Source organism: Dama dama, chromosome 5, assembly GCF_033118175.1.
Source record: "Dama dama isolate Ldn47 chromosome 5, ASM3311817v1, whole genome shotgun sequence".
Classification (NCBI taxonomy): domain Eukaryota; kingdom Metazoa; phylum Chordata; class Mammalia; order Artiodactyla; family Cervidae; genus Dama; species Dama dama.
Genome location: NC_083685.1, coordinates 20261496 through 20282912, shown reverse-complemented (window position 1 = coordinate 20282912; position 21417 = coordinate 20261496). Strand labels below are relative to the sequence as shown.

At 48.8% G+C, this 21417-nt stretch overlaps 1 protein-coding gene and 1 non-coding gene across 23 annotated transcripts in view; one reads left to right on the top strand and one right to left on the bottom strand.

Annotated features, from left to right (window-relative positions):
- Positions 1-21417, top strand: part of PITPNM2 (phosphatidylinositol transfer protein membrane associated 2) — a 157466-nt gene that overhangs the window by 109825 nt on the left and 26224 nt on the right. For 15 of the 22 annotated variants that reach the window (XM_061142021.1, XM_061142029.1, XM_061142024.1 and 12 more), the window contains 3 exons: positions 10109-10281; positions 18217-18431; positions 19491-19612. In XM_061142021.1, coding sequence (XP_060998004.1) covers positions 10204-10281; positions 18217-18431; positions 19491-19612 — 415 coding nt within the window. In that variant the 5' untranslated portion in view covers positions 10109-10203. The remainder of the gene's footprint in view (positions 1-10108; positions 10282-18216; positions 18432-19490; positions 19613-21417) is intronic. The other 7 variants (XM_061142034.1, XM_061142032.1, XM_061142039.1 and 4 more) reach the window with 1 other exon arrangement.
- LOC133058041 (U6 spliceosomal RNA) lies at positions 16646-16752 on the bottom strand. Its single transcript, XR_009693166.1, has one exon. It is a non-coding gene; the product is annotated as a U6 spliceosomal RNA (small nuclear RNA).

Genomic DNA, 21417 nt, shown 5'->3' with positions numbered 1-21417 from the left:
GCCGTGCACCTTGACCAGAGCTGGTTCTGCCCCTCGTGGCCCCCACTCTGACATCACCTGGCCCTTCTGCTGTTTCCTGATGAACATGGGGGCTGGGGTCCTTTCTAGGGTCATGAATACAGGGATTCTGGAAACCCAAAGCTCTTCTAGAGGGGCCCTCTAGGAGGTGCCACATCTGAGGGGCCCTCTAGGAGGTATGTCACTGTTCTTGCAGAGAGGCTGGGGGGAGGGTAGTGGTTTGTGGGCGACGGTCACACAGACTCCTCGCCTAGCTTCCCACGCAGGGGAGCCTCTGCAGACTTGTATATTTCTTTCTTCCATCTCATTATTCTAGCCCCAAAAGCTGCCCTGTGGAAGGCAGTAAAATATAATTCTGTCTAACCCATCACGACTCCAGCGGGGACGGAGATGAAATGTGAGTCTGCCTCCCGAGCCCAGGCAGCCGGAGTGGGTGTAATGAGATCATTTGAGGGTTCAGGGCTGGGTGAGCAGGCACAGTGGACAGGCGGAGGCCAAGTCACACTGCCTTCTCTCTTTAGATGGCTGGGGTCTGTCTGTGTCCCACCCCTGACTCCAGACTCAGCTGGAGAGAGGACAAGGGGACTCTTGTGTGCCCTAACCAGGTCTGCATTCTGCCTGCAAAGCCAGCCAGGACCTGCCATTCGTCCTTTGGACACTGTTGTCCTAGGTGCTGGGCTGTCTTTCCCTGATGCTGGTGGGTGTAGTGTCTGCACCTGTGCCTGCACCTGGCAGCCCAGCCAGGAGCCTACGGACTCTGTTCCCCAGGCACCTGCCTTCCAGACCTTGCTCAGCACAGCAGCACCTCCTAATTGCTAAGCTGAGTGCTGGCTGGAACTGGACTAAAGTGTTTTATGGGCACAATCTCATTTAATCCACAAGACAGCCCAATGGGGTAGGTGCTATTCTCACCTCTTATTTTGTAGAAGATCAAATGAAAGAGCAAAGAGATTAAGCAGTTTTTCCACAGTCACTGCTGGGAGGTGGCAGAAGGTCTGACTGACTCACAGTCCATCATTTTCACAACTACGTGGATGACCTTCTCTGGCCAGCTATACACATACTGCTCACACTCTTGTGCGGCTGCCTCATGAAAAAGTGAGTGATAGAGAAAAGTGCTAGTAAAAGTTGCCCCAAATTCCGTCAATTTGCAACAACCCTCTCCAGCATCCAGGCTTCCCAGGTGGTGCTAGTGGTAAAGAGCCACCCTGCCAATGCAGGAGACATAAGAGACTCGAATTCGATCCCTGGGTTGGGAAGATCCCCTGGAGGAGAGCATGGCAACCCACTCCAATATTCTTGCTTGGAGAATCCCATGGACAGAGGGGCCTGGTGGTCTATCATCCACAGGATTGCAAAGAATCAGACACAACTTAAGTGACTTAGCGTGTGCACATGAACGTTTTTCCAGATTCTATACAGATATGCACAGCATGATACAGATATATACAGAGTAGTAAAGGCTTTTTTAAAAAATGCTCTAGTATTTTAATGTTCTAAAATATGCTTTTTTATGTATTTATGCATTTTGTTTGTTTTTCATTTGTGGCTGTGCTGCGCGGCGTGTGGGATCTTAGTTCCCCAACCAGGGGTTGAACCTGGGTCCCCTGCTTGGGAAGTGCAGGGTCTTAACCACTCGACTGCTAAGGAAGTTCCTCTGCATGCATTTTAAAAATAAAAGTCAAATTCAATTTTACTTGAATTTAACCAATGACAAATCACCTATTTGCATGTATTTGTTAAATTCAGAAAAACATTTCTTCGTCATCAGTGATAATAGTTTCTAACAGGTCAGAGTTAAGATGAGAAAAGAGGAAACAAATTTAACAGCATTATTATTATTATTACTATTATTATTTTGGCTGCACCACCAGGCTTGTAGGTTCCCTGATTAAGAATGGTGCCTGTGCCCCCTGCAGTGGAAGCACAGAGTCTTAACCACTGGACCACGAAGGAATTCCCTTAAGAGGCTTGTTAGATATAATTCACATCCCATACAATTCACATTTAAAATGTACAATTCAATGGTTTTGGGCCTGTTGCATTAATTTTAAAAATTGATATATATATTTATATGTAGCAAAATTTGCCTTTTTAACCAATTTATAAGTGTAAAATTGGGTGGTTTTGGTACATTTACAGTGTTGTACAACTATCCCCACTGCTATTTTCAGGATTTTTTTTATCACCAAAATTGAAACTCCGTAAGCATTCAACAATGACTCCCCATTCCCCTCTTCTCCCTTGCCCCTGCTAACCTCTAATCTACTTTCTGAGAGAAAAACTTTAAAAGGTTGTTAATTTTTTAAGTAATAAAATTTATTTTTTAGGGAAGTATTAAATTCACAGCAAAATTGAGAGGAAGGTACAGAGATTCTCCATATACTCCCCACCCCCACCTACACAAGCACAATCTCCCCTATTATCAACATCCCCCACTGGAGTGGTACATTACAACTGATGACGCTACATCGATATATTGTTATCACCCAAAGTCCATAGTTTCCATTAAGGGTCACTCTTTTTGTGTTGTATAATCTATGAGTTTTGACAAATGTATAATGATATGCATCCAGCATGGTAGCGTCATGTCCAGTAATTCTACTGCTCTAAAAATTCCTGTGTTCCAACTATTCATTCCTCATTATTTTTTTAATCTGCATAATGAATCAACTTCCGTGCCTTGGAAGTTGAGGAAATTATCATCTACTTCTGTTCTTCCACTCTCAGTTTTTGTCAGTTATATTATTTACATACCATGTCAAGGTCTTTGTGTTTTATTCAGTAACCATAATTGTCATGATTTAAAAAATATAACAGTATTCACCAGTATCTCTCCATTGATGAACTTACTTTTATTTACCTTTAGGTTTGTTGGATTTTAGTATCAGGTAATTTTGAAGACACCTTATGGATGTCTAAGCTCCTAAATTCATGTTTCAGAATGTCTATTCACTTTATGTTTAAAGGACAGTTTAGCCGGGTATAAAAATTCTGGTTTACATTTTCTTTCTCTTAGAACTCTGTAGATATTGCTCCACTGTGCTTTGAAATTGTGTTGCTGAGGAGGACTTTGATTGTCCTCAACCCATCTCCCCATGCCCCCTAGTTATATGGTTCTTTATCCTTTAAGCTCAATCACATTTTTAAGGATGTCTTGATGTTTGTTATACCATCAGGTTTTCCTGGACCACAGAATGGCAGTTAATCTGCTGAGTCAAATCTTTTCTATTTCAGGGAATTTTTTCATTATATATTTGAATACTTCTCCACTTCCATTCTATTATTCTATTTTCTCAGAGGAGCATACCAATTATATATATGTTGGATTTCCTTCTGCCTCCCGTACCTGTCATTTTGTTTTATTAGTCTTCACTTAATCTTCTGTCAGTTTCTCAAGCCCGCCTACCATCCCTAATTGTTCACACTATGTTTTGCCTCTTTATTCATTGCTTATAATAAGGCTCTAAAAACTATCTGTGATATATTTATTTTTCTTTTCCATTTTCCCCTGAACTCTGCTTACCAGCCTTTCAACTTTCATTTCTTTTGTTATCCAGTAATTTCTTGTTTAAATTTCTGTTTACTTTCTTCCACTCCTCTGCCCCAATTTGTTTCTAAGAGATTATATCTGTAATTTCTCTGACTCAAGGGAGAGCTGTTTTTCTGAAATCTTGCTGCACTTTTCTGGATGATTCCTCCTGTAATGCATGTTCTCATTTCCCAACCCCCACCCGTGATGCACACAACCTATGTGAATTTCTTTCTGATTATTGTTCTGTAGCTACCTTCTAAATAGCAGCTTGCAGGAAATGCAGGGAATAATCCAGGGCAGTCTGCAGCTGCATTTTGGGCTGATTTATTGTCTGGAAGACTCCCCTCCCAGAGCTGTTATTTATCCTGTGCCCAGGGATTCCAGCTCTCTCAGGTTTGGGGGTTCATGCAGTCGTTGTGGTTCATAAAAAAGCTCTTTAAGTCTCTGATTCTCTGTCTTATTATCCATCCCCTCACTGCCCCACCTCCTCCCAAGCCCCACTTCATTCCTTTCCTTGGAAAACTAAGTTCTGACATAGAAATGGCATATTGGTGTGATTTTCCCATCGACTGTTACTCCCCTTCCATTCCATAATGTAAAATTGCATCTGTGAGTGTATTCAGTTGTTCACAACAGCCCTATTCCCAATAAACTCCAAATTGAAAATTACCCAAATGCCCATCAACGATGGAATAGTTAAATCAATTATAGCATATTTACGGAGTGAAATGCTAGATAGCAATGAGACTGAGCCCTCTACAATCACATGCAGCAAATTGGATGAACCCTGGGAGCATGATGTTTCAAAAGCAGCTTAGAATCAGAAGTGCACTTACAGCATGATTTCATATGAAATTGCTTATTTGGTGGGTCAAAGACAGTTGGATATTGGCAATTTGTAGGCTTCAACCTACTGCATGCATGCAAAATCTCTTCAGTCATGTCAGACTCTTTGAGACCCCACAGACTGTAGCCTGCCAGGCTCCTCTGTCCTTGGGATTCTCCAGGCAAGGATACTGGACTGGGTTGCCATTTCCTCCTCTAGGAGATCTTTCTGACCCAGGAATTGAACCTGTGTCTTATATCTCCTGCGTTGGCAGGCGTATTCTTTACCACTACCTGGGAAGCCCAGGCTTCGACCTAGTACAAAATACAAAACAGTCAAAAGGCAGGACAGTGGTTGTCCATGGTTGGGGAGGTTGTGCCTCGGTGGGTTGAAGGCGGGGCTCTGGGTTGTTAACTTTTTGTTTTTTGACCTGGGTTCTGGTCATATAGGTGTGTTCAGTTTGTGAAAATATGACGATGTGTACTTATGTGCATGTTTCTGGATCTATGTAATAATTCAATAAAAAAATAGAAAAGAAGGGACTTATCTGGTGGTCCAGAGGTTAATAATACTCCATGTTCCCAGTGTGAGGGGCCTGGGTTTGATCTCTGATCAGGGAACTAAGATCCCACATGCTGCAGCTGAAAACCTGCATACTGCAACTAAGACCCAGTGCAGCCTAATGAAAGTGAAAGTCGCTCAGTCATGTCCGACTCTTTGCGACCCCATGGACTATACAGTTCTTGGAATTCTCCAGGCCAGAATACTGGAGTGGGCAGCCATTCCCTTCTCCAGGGGATCTTCCCAACCCATGAATCAAACCCAGGTCTCCCACATTGCAGGCGGATTCTTTACCAGCTGAGCCACCGGGGAAGCCCAAGAATACTGGAGTGGGTAGCTTATCCCTTCTCCAGCCGATCTTCCCAATCCAGGAATCAAACCAGGGTCTTCTGCATTGCAGGTGAATTCTTTACGAGCTGAGCTACCAGGGAAGCCCACAGCCTAACAATAAATAAAAATAACTTTAAAAAACTTTAAGTAGAAAACAAAATGCGGGGCAATGGCTGTCTTCCCCTGGGGGCATCCACAGCCCCAGAATCCATGGTTCTGTGTCTTCCAGGAGGTGATGTTATTTGTTTGGAGGTTCGAGGTGGCACATGATAGCTCCCAGCATGTCCCTTGCTGACAGCTCGAACCTCATGGTGTCTGGCTGCTGTCCTTCACGGACTGTGGTTAGGGGGTGCAACCATTTCCTTGTTTGATGGCCGTGGTGACTTTTCTGTGTCTTAAGTCATTCTGTGTCATTTTGAGAACGGAAGTGCCCCTACTCCTCCATCAACAGGAAGTCAGGATGGTTGTCTGAACCGACTAGTGTAGGTGTAGAAAGAAACAGATCTGATTTTAAGTAAATAAAATGCGAGTACCTGACGAGGCAAGAGACCGCCGGGCCCTTCAGAGTGATCTCCTTGAAAGAAAACCCCCAGATGGCCCATGTCCCTCTCCTGAGTGCTGTTCCTCTGGCCGAGGCAGAGTGACCTGAGACAGGCGGAGCACCGACGGCTTCCCAGAGATCAGCCCGGACAGGCATGGATGACCACAGGCCTTCTCCAGGGTTGCTCAGAAGGACAGCTTGACTTCTGTCTAGAAGGGCTGGTTGAGAAACGTGTGCTTTGTGGCCACACCCTATCTGGCCAGGGTGTCTTTCCTCCCTTGGGAGAAAGCCATCCTGGAAGCAAAGGCAGATCACTTGTCACCCTGCTCCTGCTCAACCTGACACTGGACTCCATGCACACGTGAGTGGGCTGCCATGCCTGGCTTCAGGGAGCAGCCACGTCTCGGCCTTGAGCACGTCCTGCCCTGGGGACCGTGGCTGCCGGTGGCCTTTGCACCCCAACCCCTGCCCCAGTACCATCCTCCAGGGACACGGTATGGCAATACTGGGGGTGCACCAGTGAGAGGTCATTTAGATGGGGTGTCATGTTCTTGCCCCAGGGCCTTTGCACATGCTGTTCCTTCTCCCAAAGCATCCTCCTCCCACCTGCTCTGTTGAACAGAATCTCAGTGACCAGGGAAGCCCAACTCATGTCGTCTGAAAGCTCCACATTCTGTAAAGCCTTTCTCAAATCCCCTCTGAGTGATGAATACCCCCTGGTATGTGAGCACTTCACCTGCCCTTATTTCCGTGACCCTGATGATGACTCTAGACAGCAGGTGGTGTTATCCCCATTATGTGTAGAGACTGAGGCACAGGTCACACAGCTGAGAAAGGCGTTGTCAGGTTATGACCTCAGATCCCAGGGTGGAGCTCCACTGTGACTGCCAGCACATTTTTTTTTCCAGCACATTTTTTGAGTAGACTTTTTTTTGTGTGATGTGGACCAGTTTTTGAAAAAATCTTTATTGAATTTGTTACAATATTGCCTCTGTTTTGTGTTTTGGCTTTTTGGCAGAAAGGCATGTGGGATCTTAACTCCCCTACTAGGGATCGAACCCGCACCCCCTGCATTGGAAGGTGAAGTCTTAACCATTGGACCACTAGGGAAGTCCTTGCCCACACATTTTGTGTCATTTTTAGAGTTCTGATTCCTCTCCCCTGTTGTTAGTTACCATGCACTTAAATGGGCTTCCTCAGTGACTCAACGGTAAAGAATCTGCCTGCAGCGCAGGAGACGCAGGTTCAATCCCTGGGTCAGGAAGATCCCCTGGAGGAAGGCATGGCAACCCACTCCAGTATTTTTGCCTGGAGAATCCTATGGACAGAGGAGCCTGGCGGGCTACAGTCTATAATGTTGCAAAGAATCAAACATGACTGAGCACACTCACACGGAAGGAAGAAGCATAGTCCAGCCCCACAGCCTGCCCTGGTGCCTAGCAGGCCAGAGGAAGCAAACCAGCAGACACTTGGTCTGACTTGTGTATGGGCGAGTGTGGGCAGGTCATCTACTGTGGAGCTGTGAAGAGCCCAGAAGGGCAGATTGCTTTGATTCCTACAGTTTCTCAAGAACACTTAGCATTTGCATCTGACCTCTTTGTTAGCATCTGTCCTCTTTGTTATTTAGACAACGTGGGTCTTGCCCAAGGTCATTCTTGGTCATTGGATTTATCCCTTGCTGCAGAAGGAGCCCACAAAACCAGTGGAAAAGCTTTGGAAACATGACACTTATTGAACCTAGGTTTTCCCTTCCCTGTCTCCAGTCCTCATTTCGTCCAACCTCCCAAACATAAATTCTTTCTTGTTGTGTGTGTGTGTGAGGAGGTGCCCAAATTGGTGTCTTACTCTCTTGAGAGTGTCAACCTAGGTGTTGTGCTGTCAAGGTGTTGTCTAGGTGTTGTGCTGCCCCAGCTGAGCCCAGGGTCTTGTTTCTCTTTTTTTTTTGGCTGCCCTGAGTCTTCGTCGCTGCACACAGACTGCTCTTATTGCAGAGCACGCGCTCTAGAGCTCTTGGGCTCCGAAGTTGTGGCTCATGGTCTTAGTTGCCCTGGGGCACGTGGGATCTTCCCAGACCAGGGATGGAACCCGTGTCCGCTGCAATTGGAAGGCAGATTCTCAACCAGTGGACCATCAGGCAAGTCCATTGATGAAGTCTTAATTGGCTAAAAAGATGCTTATCTGGACTGTATTTAAAGCAATTGAATGAGAAGTTGAGTTTAGTGCTAGAGGTTTTGTAGGGGGGCTAATAGTCCTACCTGGGCTTCCCAGGTGGCTCAGCGGTAAAGAATCTACCTGCAGTGCTGGTAGCGTAGGAGACGCGAGTTTGATTCCTGAGTCGGGAAGATCGCCTGGAGGAGGGCATGGCAACCCACTCCAGTGTTGTTGCCTGGAGAATCCCATGGACAGAGGAGCCTGGTGGGCCACGGTCCACGGGGTCAGAAAGAGTCAGATAAGACTGAGGGACTGAGCACAGTATAGACCTACCTGCTGTAAAGAAGTTAACAGCATGGGGTCATTTTGGGTTAATAATGCAGGGCCACCTCTGGCCTATTTATATACACCCCCAGTTCCAGCTCTCCCGTTAGGTGGTTTATTAAAGGATTTCTTTTCCATCTTATGTACTGATCATCCCAGGATTTCTGGTATATATGCTTTTCCCAGTCTCGTTAGTTATCCAGTAATGCATTAGTGCCTGTGTAATGCTCAGGCCTCATACACTTGGTGCCCTGGAGGAGCTGCCTGCCTCGTCGGTCCCTCACTTTTATCACTTAGCTGACACCCTGCCTCCAGTCACCGTGAATCTTCACCAACTGCTGTCCCTGGCGTGATCCTTCTAAAGTACTATCCTGATTCTGCCACTGCCTGTCTTGGAAGCCTTCACTCAGCTTCCAGTTAATACCATCTGATCTCTCTAGGGGTAACCAAATATATTTACAGCGAAGCCCCCGCCATCTAGAGGATAGACTCTGATGGGTGATTTCATTTTTCAGATCACTGAGGATACGCTTCCTTCAGGCATTACATTTGTTTTTTAAAATATGATTCCTTTAGGTGCAGGTCTTCATCAAATATATTGTCGTGTTAAATACAAGCTGCTATGAATACATTGCTTGCTTATAGTTTTTTAATTTAAAAAAATTTTTTTAATGTGGACCATTTTTAAAGTCTATTGAATTTGTTACAATATTGCTTCCATTTTACATTTTGTTGTTTTGGCTGCTAGGCAGGTGGGATCTTAACTCTCAGGCCAGGGATCAAACCTGCACCCCTTGCAGTGGAAGGCGGAGTCATAACCACTGAACTGCCAGGGGAAGCCCCTTGCTTATGTTTTTAAAGAGCTTTATTGATACATAATTCACATGCTGTGTGACCCAACCTTGTATCTTACTTTCCTCTTCTACCTCCAAGACCTAGCCCAATGTCAACAGTAGAGTAGGTATCAGTAAGCAGTGGGTGGTGGATTGAGCTGAAACTACACTTAAGGTCACCTCCTTTGATAACTTGAGATCTCCTGCTGGGAACTAGTGTTGCCATCTGTGCCCAGTGACAGGAGCAGAACTGATTGCCCTGATGCTGAAGGGTCCCAGACCACCAGTTTTTAAAATTTCTCACACTTGTTTTTCATAGGTTCATTTGTCCTTCCTTCTTATTTTTTATTATGTTTTATTTATGTATTATATTTCATTTATATTTTCAAGTTGTACCCTTTTAAAAAAATTTTTGGCCATGCAGCGTGCAGGATCTTAGCTTCCTAAACAGGGATCAAACCTGTGCCCCTTGCATGGGAAATGCACAGTCTTTTTTTTTGTTTTTGGAAGTGCACAGTCTTAACCACTGGACCAGCAGGGAAGCCCCTGTCCTGACTTCTTGCCAGCCATCATCACTTGCTGCTGTCACCATGCCTGCCTCCAGCTACCCCAGAACACAGGAGAGCAGAGGCTGCTGCTTGTTAGACCTGCAAGTAAAACAGGAATGCGATGCTCTTGACTCTTAGGGGATGCGACGCCCTCTTGTTGCTTGGCTGTCACTAGCAGGAGAACAATCCTTTATTTCCACCAGGCTGATCAGTTTATACATGTCCTGTACACAGTTTCTGAGCCAACAGGGAAAATGGAGGCTGGGGAGGTTGAGGGAACCTGCTCAAGGTCACACATTGGGCTCAAGGTCACGCTGAGTGGGCTTGTGGCCAAACTGAGGTCAGAATTCTAACCTGGGGTCAAGGCTAGGTCCTTCCTATGACACTGTACTCACCAGCCTTTGCAGAAAGTGACTCTCCTGTCCTCTCTTTCTCTCTCAGGGGTCCTTGGTGAATTTTGTCATGGTTATTTAAGGAACCTCGTCTAGAAGTCCCAACACGCAGTTCCCCATCGACGGGAAGGCTTGGACTCCAAGATGATTATAAAGGAATATCGGATTCCTCTGCCGATGACCGTGGAGGAGTACCGCATCGCCCAGCTGTACATGATACAGGTGGGTGGTGGAGCCGGGGCAGGCCCCGCCGTGCCCACAGCGGCTCTTAGCCCCGACGTGGGGGCGGGGTGGCACTGCGGCCGTCACAGCAGTGTCTGTCCGGTGGGCTCCCGGTCCGTGTCTGAATCACACCGGAGCTCTGGCGTCCAAGCACGAAGCCAGGCATAGGCAGCACGCTGCAGGTGTCTGTGGCTTTCGGGTTGTCTCACCAGCACAGCGTTCACAGCGCTCGTAAGACTAGCACTCTTTGTATTTAACACCCATCTTTTCACTGGTCCAGATATCATCCTTGCGTTTCATCAGCTTGGGCTGTAAAATGCTGCAGATGAGGCAGCTTAAACAGCAGACGTTTATTTCTCACAGTGCCGGAGGCTGGAAAGTCCAGGATCAAGGTGCTGACAGATTCACTGTCTGGTGAGGGCTCTCTTCCAGGCTTGCAGACGGTCACCTTCTCGCTGTGTCTTCACACAGTGGACAGAGCCAGAGAGCTCCTTGGGCGGGGGAGGGGGGGGGCTCTTTATACTGATCCCATTGTGAGGGCCACACCTTCATGACTTAAACACCTCCCAAAGGCCTGATCTCCCAGCACCATTGCATTGGAGGTTGGGGCTGCGACATATGAATTTAGGGGGACAGGAGACACAAGCATTCAGTTCATAACAACCCATTTGACAGACAGGAAGGTGTGAGGCCCAGAGAAGTTCAGTGACTTGTCCAGGAGCACACAGCCTGCCTCCTGGCTCCAGGTACACACTTTCCTCTCTACCCTAGGCTAAGTGGCTGATTTACAGAGTCACAGATGACTTTGGGGTTTCCCAGGTGGCGCTAGTGGTAAAGAATCCACATGCCAGTGCAGGAGACCTAAGAGATGCCTGTTCCATCCCTAGGTTGGAAAGATCCCATGGAAAAGGGCATGGCAACCCCCTCCAGTATTCTTGCCTGGAGAATCCCAAGGACAGGGGAGCCTGGAGTACTATAGTCCAAGGGTTGCAAAGAGTTGGACACAACTGAAACAACTTAGCATGCACACAAATGGATTTGAGGATGATTGGTCCTGTGAAAAGCCAGAGATGACCACCCCACCCCAGACATTGCTGGGCTCCCTACTCAGTGCCTGAGTAACCTGGAACCCAGGATGGGGAGCCCCAGAATTGGGTCCTTATGGCCCAGATGGGACCAGAGCTCCTGCTCCCTGAGGTCTTGGCTGGGGTCCTGCTCAGTGGAGGGTGGGGTCCCATCCCAGCTTCTCTGCCAGCCTCTCGCTCATTCTCGGTGACCCAGCCCTTTGCCTGGCCTGGCAGCCTTCCTCCCACTTGGGGGCCTGATTATGAACATGCTTCCCACCTGGCTCTAGCTCCCCGGGGTACATGGGTGCCTCAGTGCCGCCCTTGGCTACACAGGCCCCGATCACGGCAGGGCAGGGGGAGCCCGGCAGGCCTCCATGTCCATCCCGAGTTTGACCCAGAGCACTGCATGGAACGCTTGGCCAGGAAGAGAACAGAAGGCAAAACCAGCCTCTCTGGGGGGCTATTTGCTTCATGCCTCTTCAGAAGCGCCACTCGATTCCCTCTTGAACCACTTACCCCATAATTATTCCTAGAGAGTGGAGAGAGGAGAGACTAGCATCAGCCCCCCAGCGCCAGGCACTCAGGAGATGACTCTGCCTGCTCAAGGATCAGCTGATCTGCCAGGGGATCTGTGTGTCCTGTGGCTTCTTCAGTCCTCCTTGAGCCGGCAGGGAGCCCTGGCCCACAGCAAGCAGCTCTCAGCTCTGCTGGGAGGCTGGAGACATCAAGATCCCGGGGGCTGACTTTCAGCTTCCAGGGTACCCCAGGCTTTTCTGAGTATATAGCCACCTCTGCCTCAGGGCTCCTCAAGCACCTGCCATCTGTCTGCAGCCCCTGTTTCAAGTTGTTTGTTTTTCAACATCTTTCCTGTACCTCCAGTTAATGTGAAACATTCCCAGCCTCCTGTGTGTTGCCTCCTACAGCCTCACAGACACCGTCCGCCTCCCGAGGCCAGTCCCCTCTCTCCCACCCTGGAATTTATCTTACCCGCCTCTGCCCCTGAAGTTCTGGGGGGGGCTCCATCCACTGTGAGGGTGACGAACATGCGCGTTATCTCCAACGTGTGACAGTTTTATGGGCGTGGACCCACATCACAGTTCAGTGACTGTACCTTTACATATATATGGTTTACTGTATGTCAGTTGTACCTCAATAATGCTGTTAAGAAACTAAGTTGAGGGACTCCCCTGATGGTCCAGTGGCTAAGACTCCGTGCTCCCAATGCAGGGGTCCTGGGTCCCATCCCTGGTCAGGGAACCAGAACCCACATGCCACAATTAAGACCCGGCACAGCCCAATAGATAAATGAGTAAATATATCTATATTTTTAAAAAGTTAAATTCACCAGACTTTTCTGTGCCCGGCTGTGGCTGAGGGTTGGGCTACAGAGATGAATGAAAAGCGCTTTCTGTGCTCCAGGATTGCCTGCAGGGAGACAGATGTGTATGCAGCCCACTGAATAGAGACCAGACCAGTGGGGCTGGGGGCACGGGAACCGGGTGCTCACATGGGCTTGGGGCCAGTGCTCTGGGAGGGTCTCCATTCTGAGCTGGGCTTTACGAGGTGGGTGGACCATCAAGGAAGGCAGCTGTGTTTCTGCGGAAAGAAGAACAAGACCATTCATCTATTGCCCAGTGATCCCGCTTGCCAGCTGGGGTGGCAGCTAGGAAGAGGCCTGCCTGCTGAACAAGCCACCTCCTCCCTGAGGTTGTGAACAAGATGGGCTCACGTGTCACACTGCCTCGCACTTACCTGAACGAAACTCAATATTCATGTTGTTCAAGGTTTCAAAAGAAGAAGAAAAATTGGTCTGTCTGGTGGAGAGAGCGCCTTCCATCCTAGGAGGTGCCCAGCAAAGGGAGGAAGCTATCGGAAGCGGCTTGGCCAGGACCCTGGACAGCTCTGAGAGCGGCCTGATTGGCCGGGGGTTTCTTGGTCTTTGAATCTTTTAAACCCACCCCCTCCCCGCCCCCTTCACCTAGGGCTTTTTCTGCACCAGACTCCTGGTGGCCCAGACTACTCTCTTGCAGACCCCAGGCTCCAGGGATGGGACAGGGAAGCACAGGAGGAGGGGAAGGTTATCCACCCAGCCTGTGTGGGTAGAGTAGGCAGGGGGACCCGTCAGGTCTCACCCTGGGCGTGTGTGCCCCTGGGAGCCGGGCCTATCTCTCCTGCCCATCCTTCCATAGTCCCCGGGGGAGGGACCAGCTCTGCCTGCCCTCCCCTCCTCCTCTTCTGCCCCAACCCTGGGACCTGGGGTCTGTGCAGCCCCACTAAGGCCAAGCAGGAAGGACCCCCCACCCCCGTCCCTGCTCCCTCTCTGTCCTCTGCCCTCAGATCCCAGCTGGCTGGGCACCTTCAGAGACTCACTGTGCCCTGGCCCCTCCGACCTGCACATCCTCTTCTTGCCGAGCCATTAACCCGGCACCCCAGACCTTCATTCCACGCCCTGGGACCATCGTAACAAACCACCACAAACTGGGTGGTTTAAAGCAATGGAAAATGTATTCTCTCAAAGTTCTGAAGGGTAGAAGTTCAAAATCAAGGTGTTAGGGGGGCTATGCTCCCTCTGAAGGCCTTGGGGGGCTGGGGAGAATCCTTCCTTGTCTCTCCTAGCTTCTGGTGGTGGCCAACAGTGCTTGGCATTTCTCGATTTAAGGCTGTCTCACTGCAGTCTCTGCCTCCATTGTTACACGACCACCTGCCCTCTGTGTGTGTCTGTCTCCATCTCCCCTGTGTGTGTCTGTCTGTGTCTCCGTTTCCTTTTCTTTCTTTCGCTGCGTCAGGCCCCAGTCGTGTCACACGGGTCTTCGTTACATCACGCAGGGCTCCCGTTGTGATGCACGGACTCTAGCTGTGGCACGCAGGCCCGGTAGCTGTGGTGCCCTGGCTTAGCTGCTCCTCGGCATGTGGGATCTTAGTTTCCCGACCAGGGATCAGACCCATGTCCTCTGCTTTGCAAGGCAGATTCTTAACCACTGGGCCACCAGGGAAGTGTCCCCCATTTTCTTTTCTCATAAGCATGCCTTCTTATTGGATATAGGGCCCACCCTAGATTGTCCAATCCATTTACATTCAGGTGACCTCATCTTAACTAATTACATCAGCAAAGACCCTATTCCCAAGTAAGGTCACAGTCTGAGATTCCAGGTGGATGTGGTATGGCAGAGAGGCTGCACCCCACTACCCTGGGCCTTAGGCAGACAGGGAGCCCCGTCCCCGATTAGGAGCTGAGACCAGGCAGAAGCAACTTGTCCAGGATGAGAGACAGTTGGCCACAGGGTTAGGACTACAGTCTCTTCTGGCTCAGTAGCTGTTTCTCAGTGCCACTTTGTGCTGGGGCGTCTTCCTTGAGCTGCCCAATGCCTTGGGTGAGCAGGCCATGGAATCCAACAGGTCTGAGTTCGTCCCGGCTCTGCCATTTAGCAACTGTGACCTTGGATGGGTCACTCTGCCTCTCTGAGCCTCCACCTTCGCATCTAAACGTTGGGAGTGAGAGCAGTCCTGCACCTTTCTCAAGGGGCTGCTGCAGTAACTAAAGGAGAAAGAACATGCCAGGCACTTAGCACAACCACTAATCAACAAGGATGCTCTAAGAGGTGGGAGCTTGGAAGGCATCCAGGAAATGGTTGCTGTTTTCATTACGGAACCTGGGCCACATTCCAAGAGCTCCTTTAAAGAGCAGGGAATGGGCATGTCCCTGCTCTGACCCCTTCTTGGCCTCAACCAGGGTCTTTTTTTTTTTTTCGGAAGGGGACTCAGTGGCTCTGGCCATGGAGATACAGCACATCTTTGTGCCCTAGAGAGCGTTGTGCCCCAAGGATGAGGCAGTGCTGCTGGGGGTGCCTGTGGGCGTGGGTGTGCGCCTGCACTCGGGGTGCATGCATGTGCGAGCGTGCGCACACCTGCTGTCTAGGAAGCTGACCGAAGATGACCTTGGTGATGCCAGCATGTTGCTATGGAAACAGATGCTGGGCTGAAAGTCACCAGCACCTTGACCACGAAGGTTTTGTGCAAAAGCAGAAACCTGACCTTTCAGACCCCAGGAAGGATGTTGGCAGCAGAGAGACACTTGGAGGTGACCTAGGCGTTCTGTCTCTCGGGCAGTGCCTCCAACGTCCCTTTTCACTCGTGTTTGAACTCTCTGAAATCTAGTTGAGTACAGGAGGCAGGGTTGGTTTTTATTTCTTTGTTTGTTTGATTTTATACCAGACTTATTGAGATGTAAGTCCCACACTGCACAATTCACACATTTAAAGTGTACAGTTTAGTGGCTTTTAGCACTTTTCAGAGTTGTGAAATTATCACAATTTTAGAGCATTTTCATCACCCCATAAAGAAGTCACTCTCCATTATCCCCCAACCCCCAGGCAACCGATAATCTACTTTCTGACTCTCTAAATTTGCCTGTTCAAAGCATCTCATAGAAATGGGGTCATACAGGTCATATATTTCTTTAACTAAGCATGTTTTCAGGGTTCATCTATGTAGTAACATGTGTCAGTACTTCATTCTTTTTTATGGCCAAGTCATATTTCATTGTATGCATATAATTTATCAGATGTATTATTTACAAAAACTTTCCTTTCATTCTGTGGGTTGTCCTTTCACTCTCTTGATAGCGTCCCTTGATACACAAAAGTTTTTATTTTTTTGGCCGTGCCTCATGCCATGCAGGGTCCTAGTTCCCAAACCAGAATCGAACCTATGCCCCCTGCAGCGTAAGCCTGTGTAGAGTCTTAACCACTGGACCATCAGAGAAGTCCCGGTTTTTTCTTAAATTTTGATAAAGTCCAATTTAGATATTTTTTTCTCTGACTGCCTATACTTTGGGTATCATATTTGAAAAACCATTGTCAAATCCAAGGTCATGAAGATTTGCCCTAATATTTTCTCCTAAGAGTTCTATACTTTTAGTTCTAACAAGTTGGTCTTTGATCTGTTTTGAGTTCCTCTCTATATGTGGTATGGCATTGTGGGCATGTGGATACCTAATTGTCCCAGCAGCATTTGTTGTAAAGACTGTTCCTTCTCCCATTGAATGATTTTGGCACCCTTGTTGAAAATCAGTAAATATAGTTGTAAATATTGGATGTATTTCTAAACTCTCGCCTCTGTTACACAGACTTGTCCTATGCCAGCACTGCACTGTTTTGATTACTATAGTTTTGTAGCACTTTTGTTTTTAATTGGCCATGCCATGGAGGATGTGGGATCTTAGTTTCCTGACCAGGGATCAAACCCACATCCCCTGCTTTGGAGGGCGGATTCTTTTTTTTTTTTTTCTTTTTTTTTTTTTAAATATGGAACGCTTCACGAATTTGCGTGTCATCCTTGCGCAGGGGCCATGCTAATCTTCTCTGTATCATTCCAATTTTAGTATATGTGCTGCCGAAGCGAGCACTGGAGGGCGGATTCTTAACCATTGGACTACCAGGGAAGTCCTTAGCAAGTTTTAATATGGGAAAATGTGAGCTTTCCAACTTTGTTTTGTTTTCAAGATTGTTTTGACTATTTGAGATCTCTCAAAACTCTGTATGAATTTTAGGATCAGTTTTTCCCTTTCTGCTGAAAAGGCCATTGGATTTTGTTAAGGATTACATTGGACCTACGGATTGCTTTGAGGGGGTGTTGACATCTTGACAATATTAAATCTTCCAATTCATATGAACACAGATGTCTTTTCCATTTATTTAAATCTTCTTTAATTTCTTTCAGTAATGTTTTATATTTTTCTGTATACAACTCTTTGCTCCTCCTTGGTTAAATTTATTCCTAAGTATTTTATTCTTTTGGATGCTATTGTAAATGGAAATGATTTCTTTATTTCCTTTCTGCCTTATTTGTTTTTGTGTGTTGATTTTGTATCCTGCAACTCTGTTGAATTTATATATTAGGTCTAACAGATTTGGGGGCTTTTTAGGTTTTTATGTGTTTAAGATTGTGTCATTAACAAATTGAGATGGTTTTACTTCTTTCTTTTTTTAAAAAAATGTTTTTATTTATTTTAGTTTTGGCTGGGCTGGGTCTTGGTTTCTGCAAGGACTTTTCTCTAGTTGTGGTTCTTGAACTTCTCATTGCTGTGGCCTCTCTTATTGTGGAGCACAGGCTTAGTAGTTATGGCTCACGGGCTTTTTTATTCCACTGCATGTGGGATCTTCCTGGACCAGGGATCGAACCCATGTCTCCCTTACTGGGAGGCAGATTCTTTACCACTTTACCACTGAGCCACTAGAGAAGCCCCACTTCTTCCTTTATACAAAAATATTTTTGGCTGCATCGGGTCTTAGTTGCGGCACGTGGAATCTTTATTGCAGAATCTTTATTTGCGGCATGCAAACTCTTAGTTGTGGCATGTGGGATCTAGCTCCCTGATCAGAGATCGAACCTGGGCACCTTGCATTGGGAGATTGGAGTATTAACCACTGTACCACCCGGGAAGTCCCTACTTCTTCTTTCCAATCTGAATGCCTCTTACTCTTTCTCTTTCTTGCCCAATTTCTCTGGCAAGAACCTCCAGTACAGCGTTGGCTACAAGGTGAGAAAGCAAGCTCCTCCCCTTGTTCCTGACCTTGGGTACACTTTCAGTCCCAGGAGATTCAGGAGTCAGAACGGAGGAGTTTACATGTGCAGTGCTGGGCTCGGAGAGGGAACCGTGGCCCTTCAGTCTTCTGCATGAATGCTGGGACATGTGGAGCCTTGTGGGGGGAGGTATTTGAGGAGGGTGTGTTGAAGTGACCCAAAAGGAGCCAGCCTGGTTGGCCAAAGCCCGCCCCCACACTCAGCACCCTCAGCCGGGTCTCCTGAGCCCCTCCCCTTCTGCAGAGAGCTCCAGACCCACATGTCCCCCATGCTTTTGTCCCCACAGAAGAAGAGTCGGAACGAGACGCATGGCGAAGGCAGCGGCGTGGAGATCCTGGAGAACCGGCCGTACACGGACGGCCCCGGCGGCTCCGGGCAATACACGCACAAGGTGTACCATGTGGGCATGCACATCCCCAGCTGGTTCCGCTCCATCCTGCCCAAGGCGGCCCTGCGGGTGGTGGAGGAGTCCTGGAACGCCTACCCCTACACCCGAACCAGGTGAGCCTGCCCTCAGCCCCATGTCGTCCTCCCGGGAAGCAACCAATCCAGGGGCATAGATACTGGCACTGCGCCCCCAGACAGTCTCAGCCGCATGGCTCCCAGGGAGCTGAGCCTCCATTCTAACCCTGAAGGTTCCCCCAAGTTCCCCCTTGGGGGAATAGACAGGACAGGGCAGGCTCTACCCTTAGGTGCCTCCTAGCCTGCCGATGGGGGGAGCCCAGGAAGGCATGAGTTCAGCGAGGGCCATCTGAGACTCCTTTGCCATCTGGGAAGGCTCAGGGAACACAAACTCACGTTAATGTTTGCCTAGGAATGCAGGACAGTCCACCAGCTGGAAGAAACGGGAACTGAGGGTCGCCCAGATGGCTCAGAGATTCCCTCCAACCCTGACACCTTCAGCGACTATGATAATATTTTATAACAAGCCATGTTGAGCACGGTTTCTTTGGATTCCCCTGGGTAGGGGGTGCTTTTCACTCTGTGCCCCCCACCCAATATAACTGAGCACTGCTTGATTAGAAGAGAGAGGGGGCCACCCGTGTGCTGAACAGGTGGGGTCCCCACGAGTCTCCTGGGGCTTCTTTGTCCATGTGGGTGAGGGCCTGGAACTTGCTGGGGAATCCATTCAGGTTGTCCACTTCCCAGCAGTACTTTTCTCCTCTGAGCTCATCTCCAGCCAAGAGAGAGAGGCTGTCTCCCTGTTGCCACACCTGGTTTCTTAGGGGACAGGGTGGCATGTCACACCAAGTGCTAGTCCAGATTCAGCCCATTTGGTAGAGTGCCACCTTAACTGTGTCCACACCGTATTCGCACCATGCCTCACACGCAGGGACACAGGCTGCCGGCCACTTCCTGCGATGACTCCTCCCTCCCCATAAGTCCACCCCTCCCACTGCCCTCAACTCAGACTTGGCTCTTCTTGGGATGCAGTGAAGGTCCAGGAGGTGGACAGGACAGACAGGTCTCACCCACCACTCTAGCCCTTGTCCTCCACTCAGCAACCCATGCCTACCCCTCCAAGCCCGTGTCCTGGTGGATACTCTCCTTCCCCCACAGGTTCACTTGCCCTTTTGTGGAGAAATTCTCCATCGACATCGAAACCTTTTACAAAACCGATGCTGGAGAAAACCCCAACGTTTTCAGCCTGTCTCCTGTGGAAAAGAACCAGCTGACAATCGGTAACCGTCCACCCTGACGTTCCTACCCTGGGAGGGCCAGGAGCCCTGCGGGGCCAAGTTGCTGGTTGCCCGGCCCATGGGCTCCTCGATTCTGCCCCTGGTCTCCAGGCCTGGCAGGCTCCAGACTGGCTCCTGTCCTGGGCGGGGAGGTTAGAGTCCAAGCCAGCCTGGTGGGAAGTCAGGGGAGTTGGGGAGGCAGGATGGGTCTCCTTGGCCCCATTTCCCTGATGTGCCCACTGAGGCTAAGTGCCTTTTCCACTCAAGTGCCTTCCCTCCATCCGTTTGAGGTGTCCCCATCCCCAGAAATGCACATGTGTGCTTGGGAGCCACCTAGGGCTGACAGCCATGGGTGGATGTGGCAGGTCGGGTGGGGGCTGTGCACACAGTGGGGCCTGTGTCCCATTGATGGTGGGCGGCCTCTACTCCACTTCCCTCCAGCTGACTACTCTGTGCAGGAAATGGGTCCCATTTGTCAAGTCATTTTCAAGAGAGGCCCGGGGGACGTCCTTGGCAGTCCAGTGGTTGAGACTCTGCGCTCCCAATGCCGGGGACACGGGTTCACTGGTTGGGGAATTCAGATCCTGCATGCCATATGGCATGGCCTGAAAAGAAAAAAGAAAAAGAGAGGCCAGAAATCAGGGTTTTCATGTGAAATCTCCCAGTTCCTCAAGGTTGACAAATATTTTAAAAATCTTTGTAAATATACCAGTCAGACAAAACACATCAGTGGATCAGCTGCACCTTGACAGCCCCCAGGCCCTAGGAATGAACCATTGTGGGTCTCAGATGGGTGTTGGAGGGGTGGTGATGACCCTCAGCCAGCCTCGGATGGCAGGATGGCTTTTCCTTGGGACTCCTCCCTCCTACCCAAGTTTTTAGGCCCCACTGGGGTTTGGGAGATGCATCAGCTTGCTAGGACCATCAAAACAGGGTACCACAGACTTAAGGGCTTAAGGAAACAGATGCTTCAGTTCAGTTCAGTTTAGTTGCTCAGTTGTGTCCGACTCTTTGTGACCCCATGAATCACAGCACACCAGGCTTCCCTGTCTATCACCAACTCCCGGAGTTTACTCAAACTTATGTCCATCGAGTTGGTGATGCCTTCCAGCCATCTCATCCTCTGTTGCCCCCTTCTCCTCCTGCCCCCAATTCCTCCCAGCATCAGGGTCTTTTCCAATGAGTCAACTTTTCACATGAGGTGGCCAAAGTATTGGAGTTTCAGCTTTAGCATCAGTCCTTCCAATGAACACCCAGGACTGATCTCCTTCAGGATGGACTGGTTGGATCTCCTTGCAGTCCAAGGGACTCTCAAGAGTCTTCTCCAGCACCACAGTTCAAAAGCATCAATTCTTCGGCACTCAGCCTTCTTCACAGTCCAACTCTCACATCCATACATGACCACTGGAAAAACCATAGCCTTGACCAGATGGACCTTGGTTGGCAAAGTAATGTCTCTGCTTTTTAATATGCTATCTAGGTTGGTCATAAGTGTCTCACGATTTTGGAGGTCAGAGTCAAGGTCAAGGTGTCAGCAGGGTTGGCTGCTTCTGGAGTCCCTGAGGGAGAATCTGTTTGGGGTCTTTCCCTTAGCTTTTTTTTTTAAATTTTAAATATTTATTTATTTGACTGCATCACATCTTTGTTGCAGCATGCAGGATCTTTTGTTGCAATGCATGGTTTCTCTAGTTGCAGCACATGGGCTCCAGAGCGAGGGGGCTCAGTAACCCCGTGGCATCTTAGTTCCCCGACCAGGGATCAAACCCATGTTCCCTGCATTGGAAGGTGGATTTCTTAACTGCTGGGCC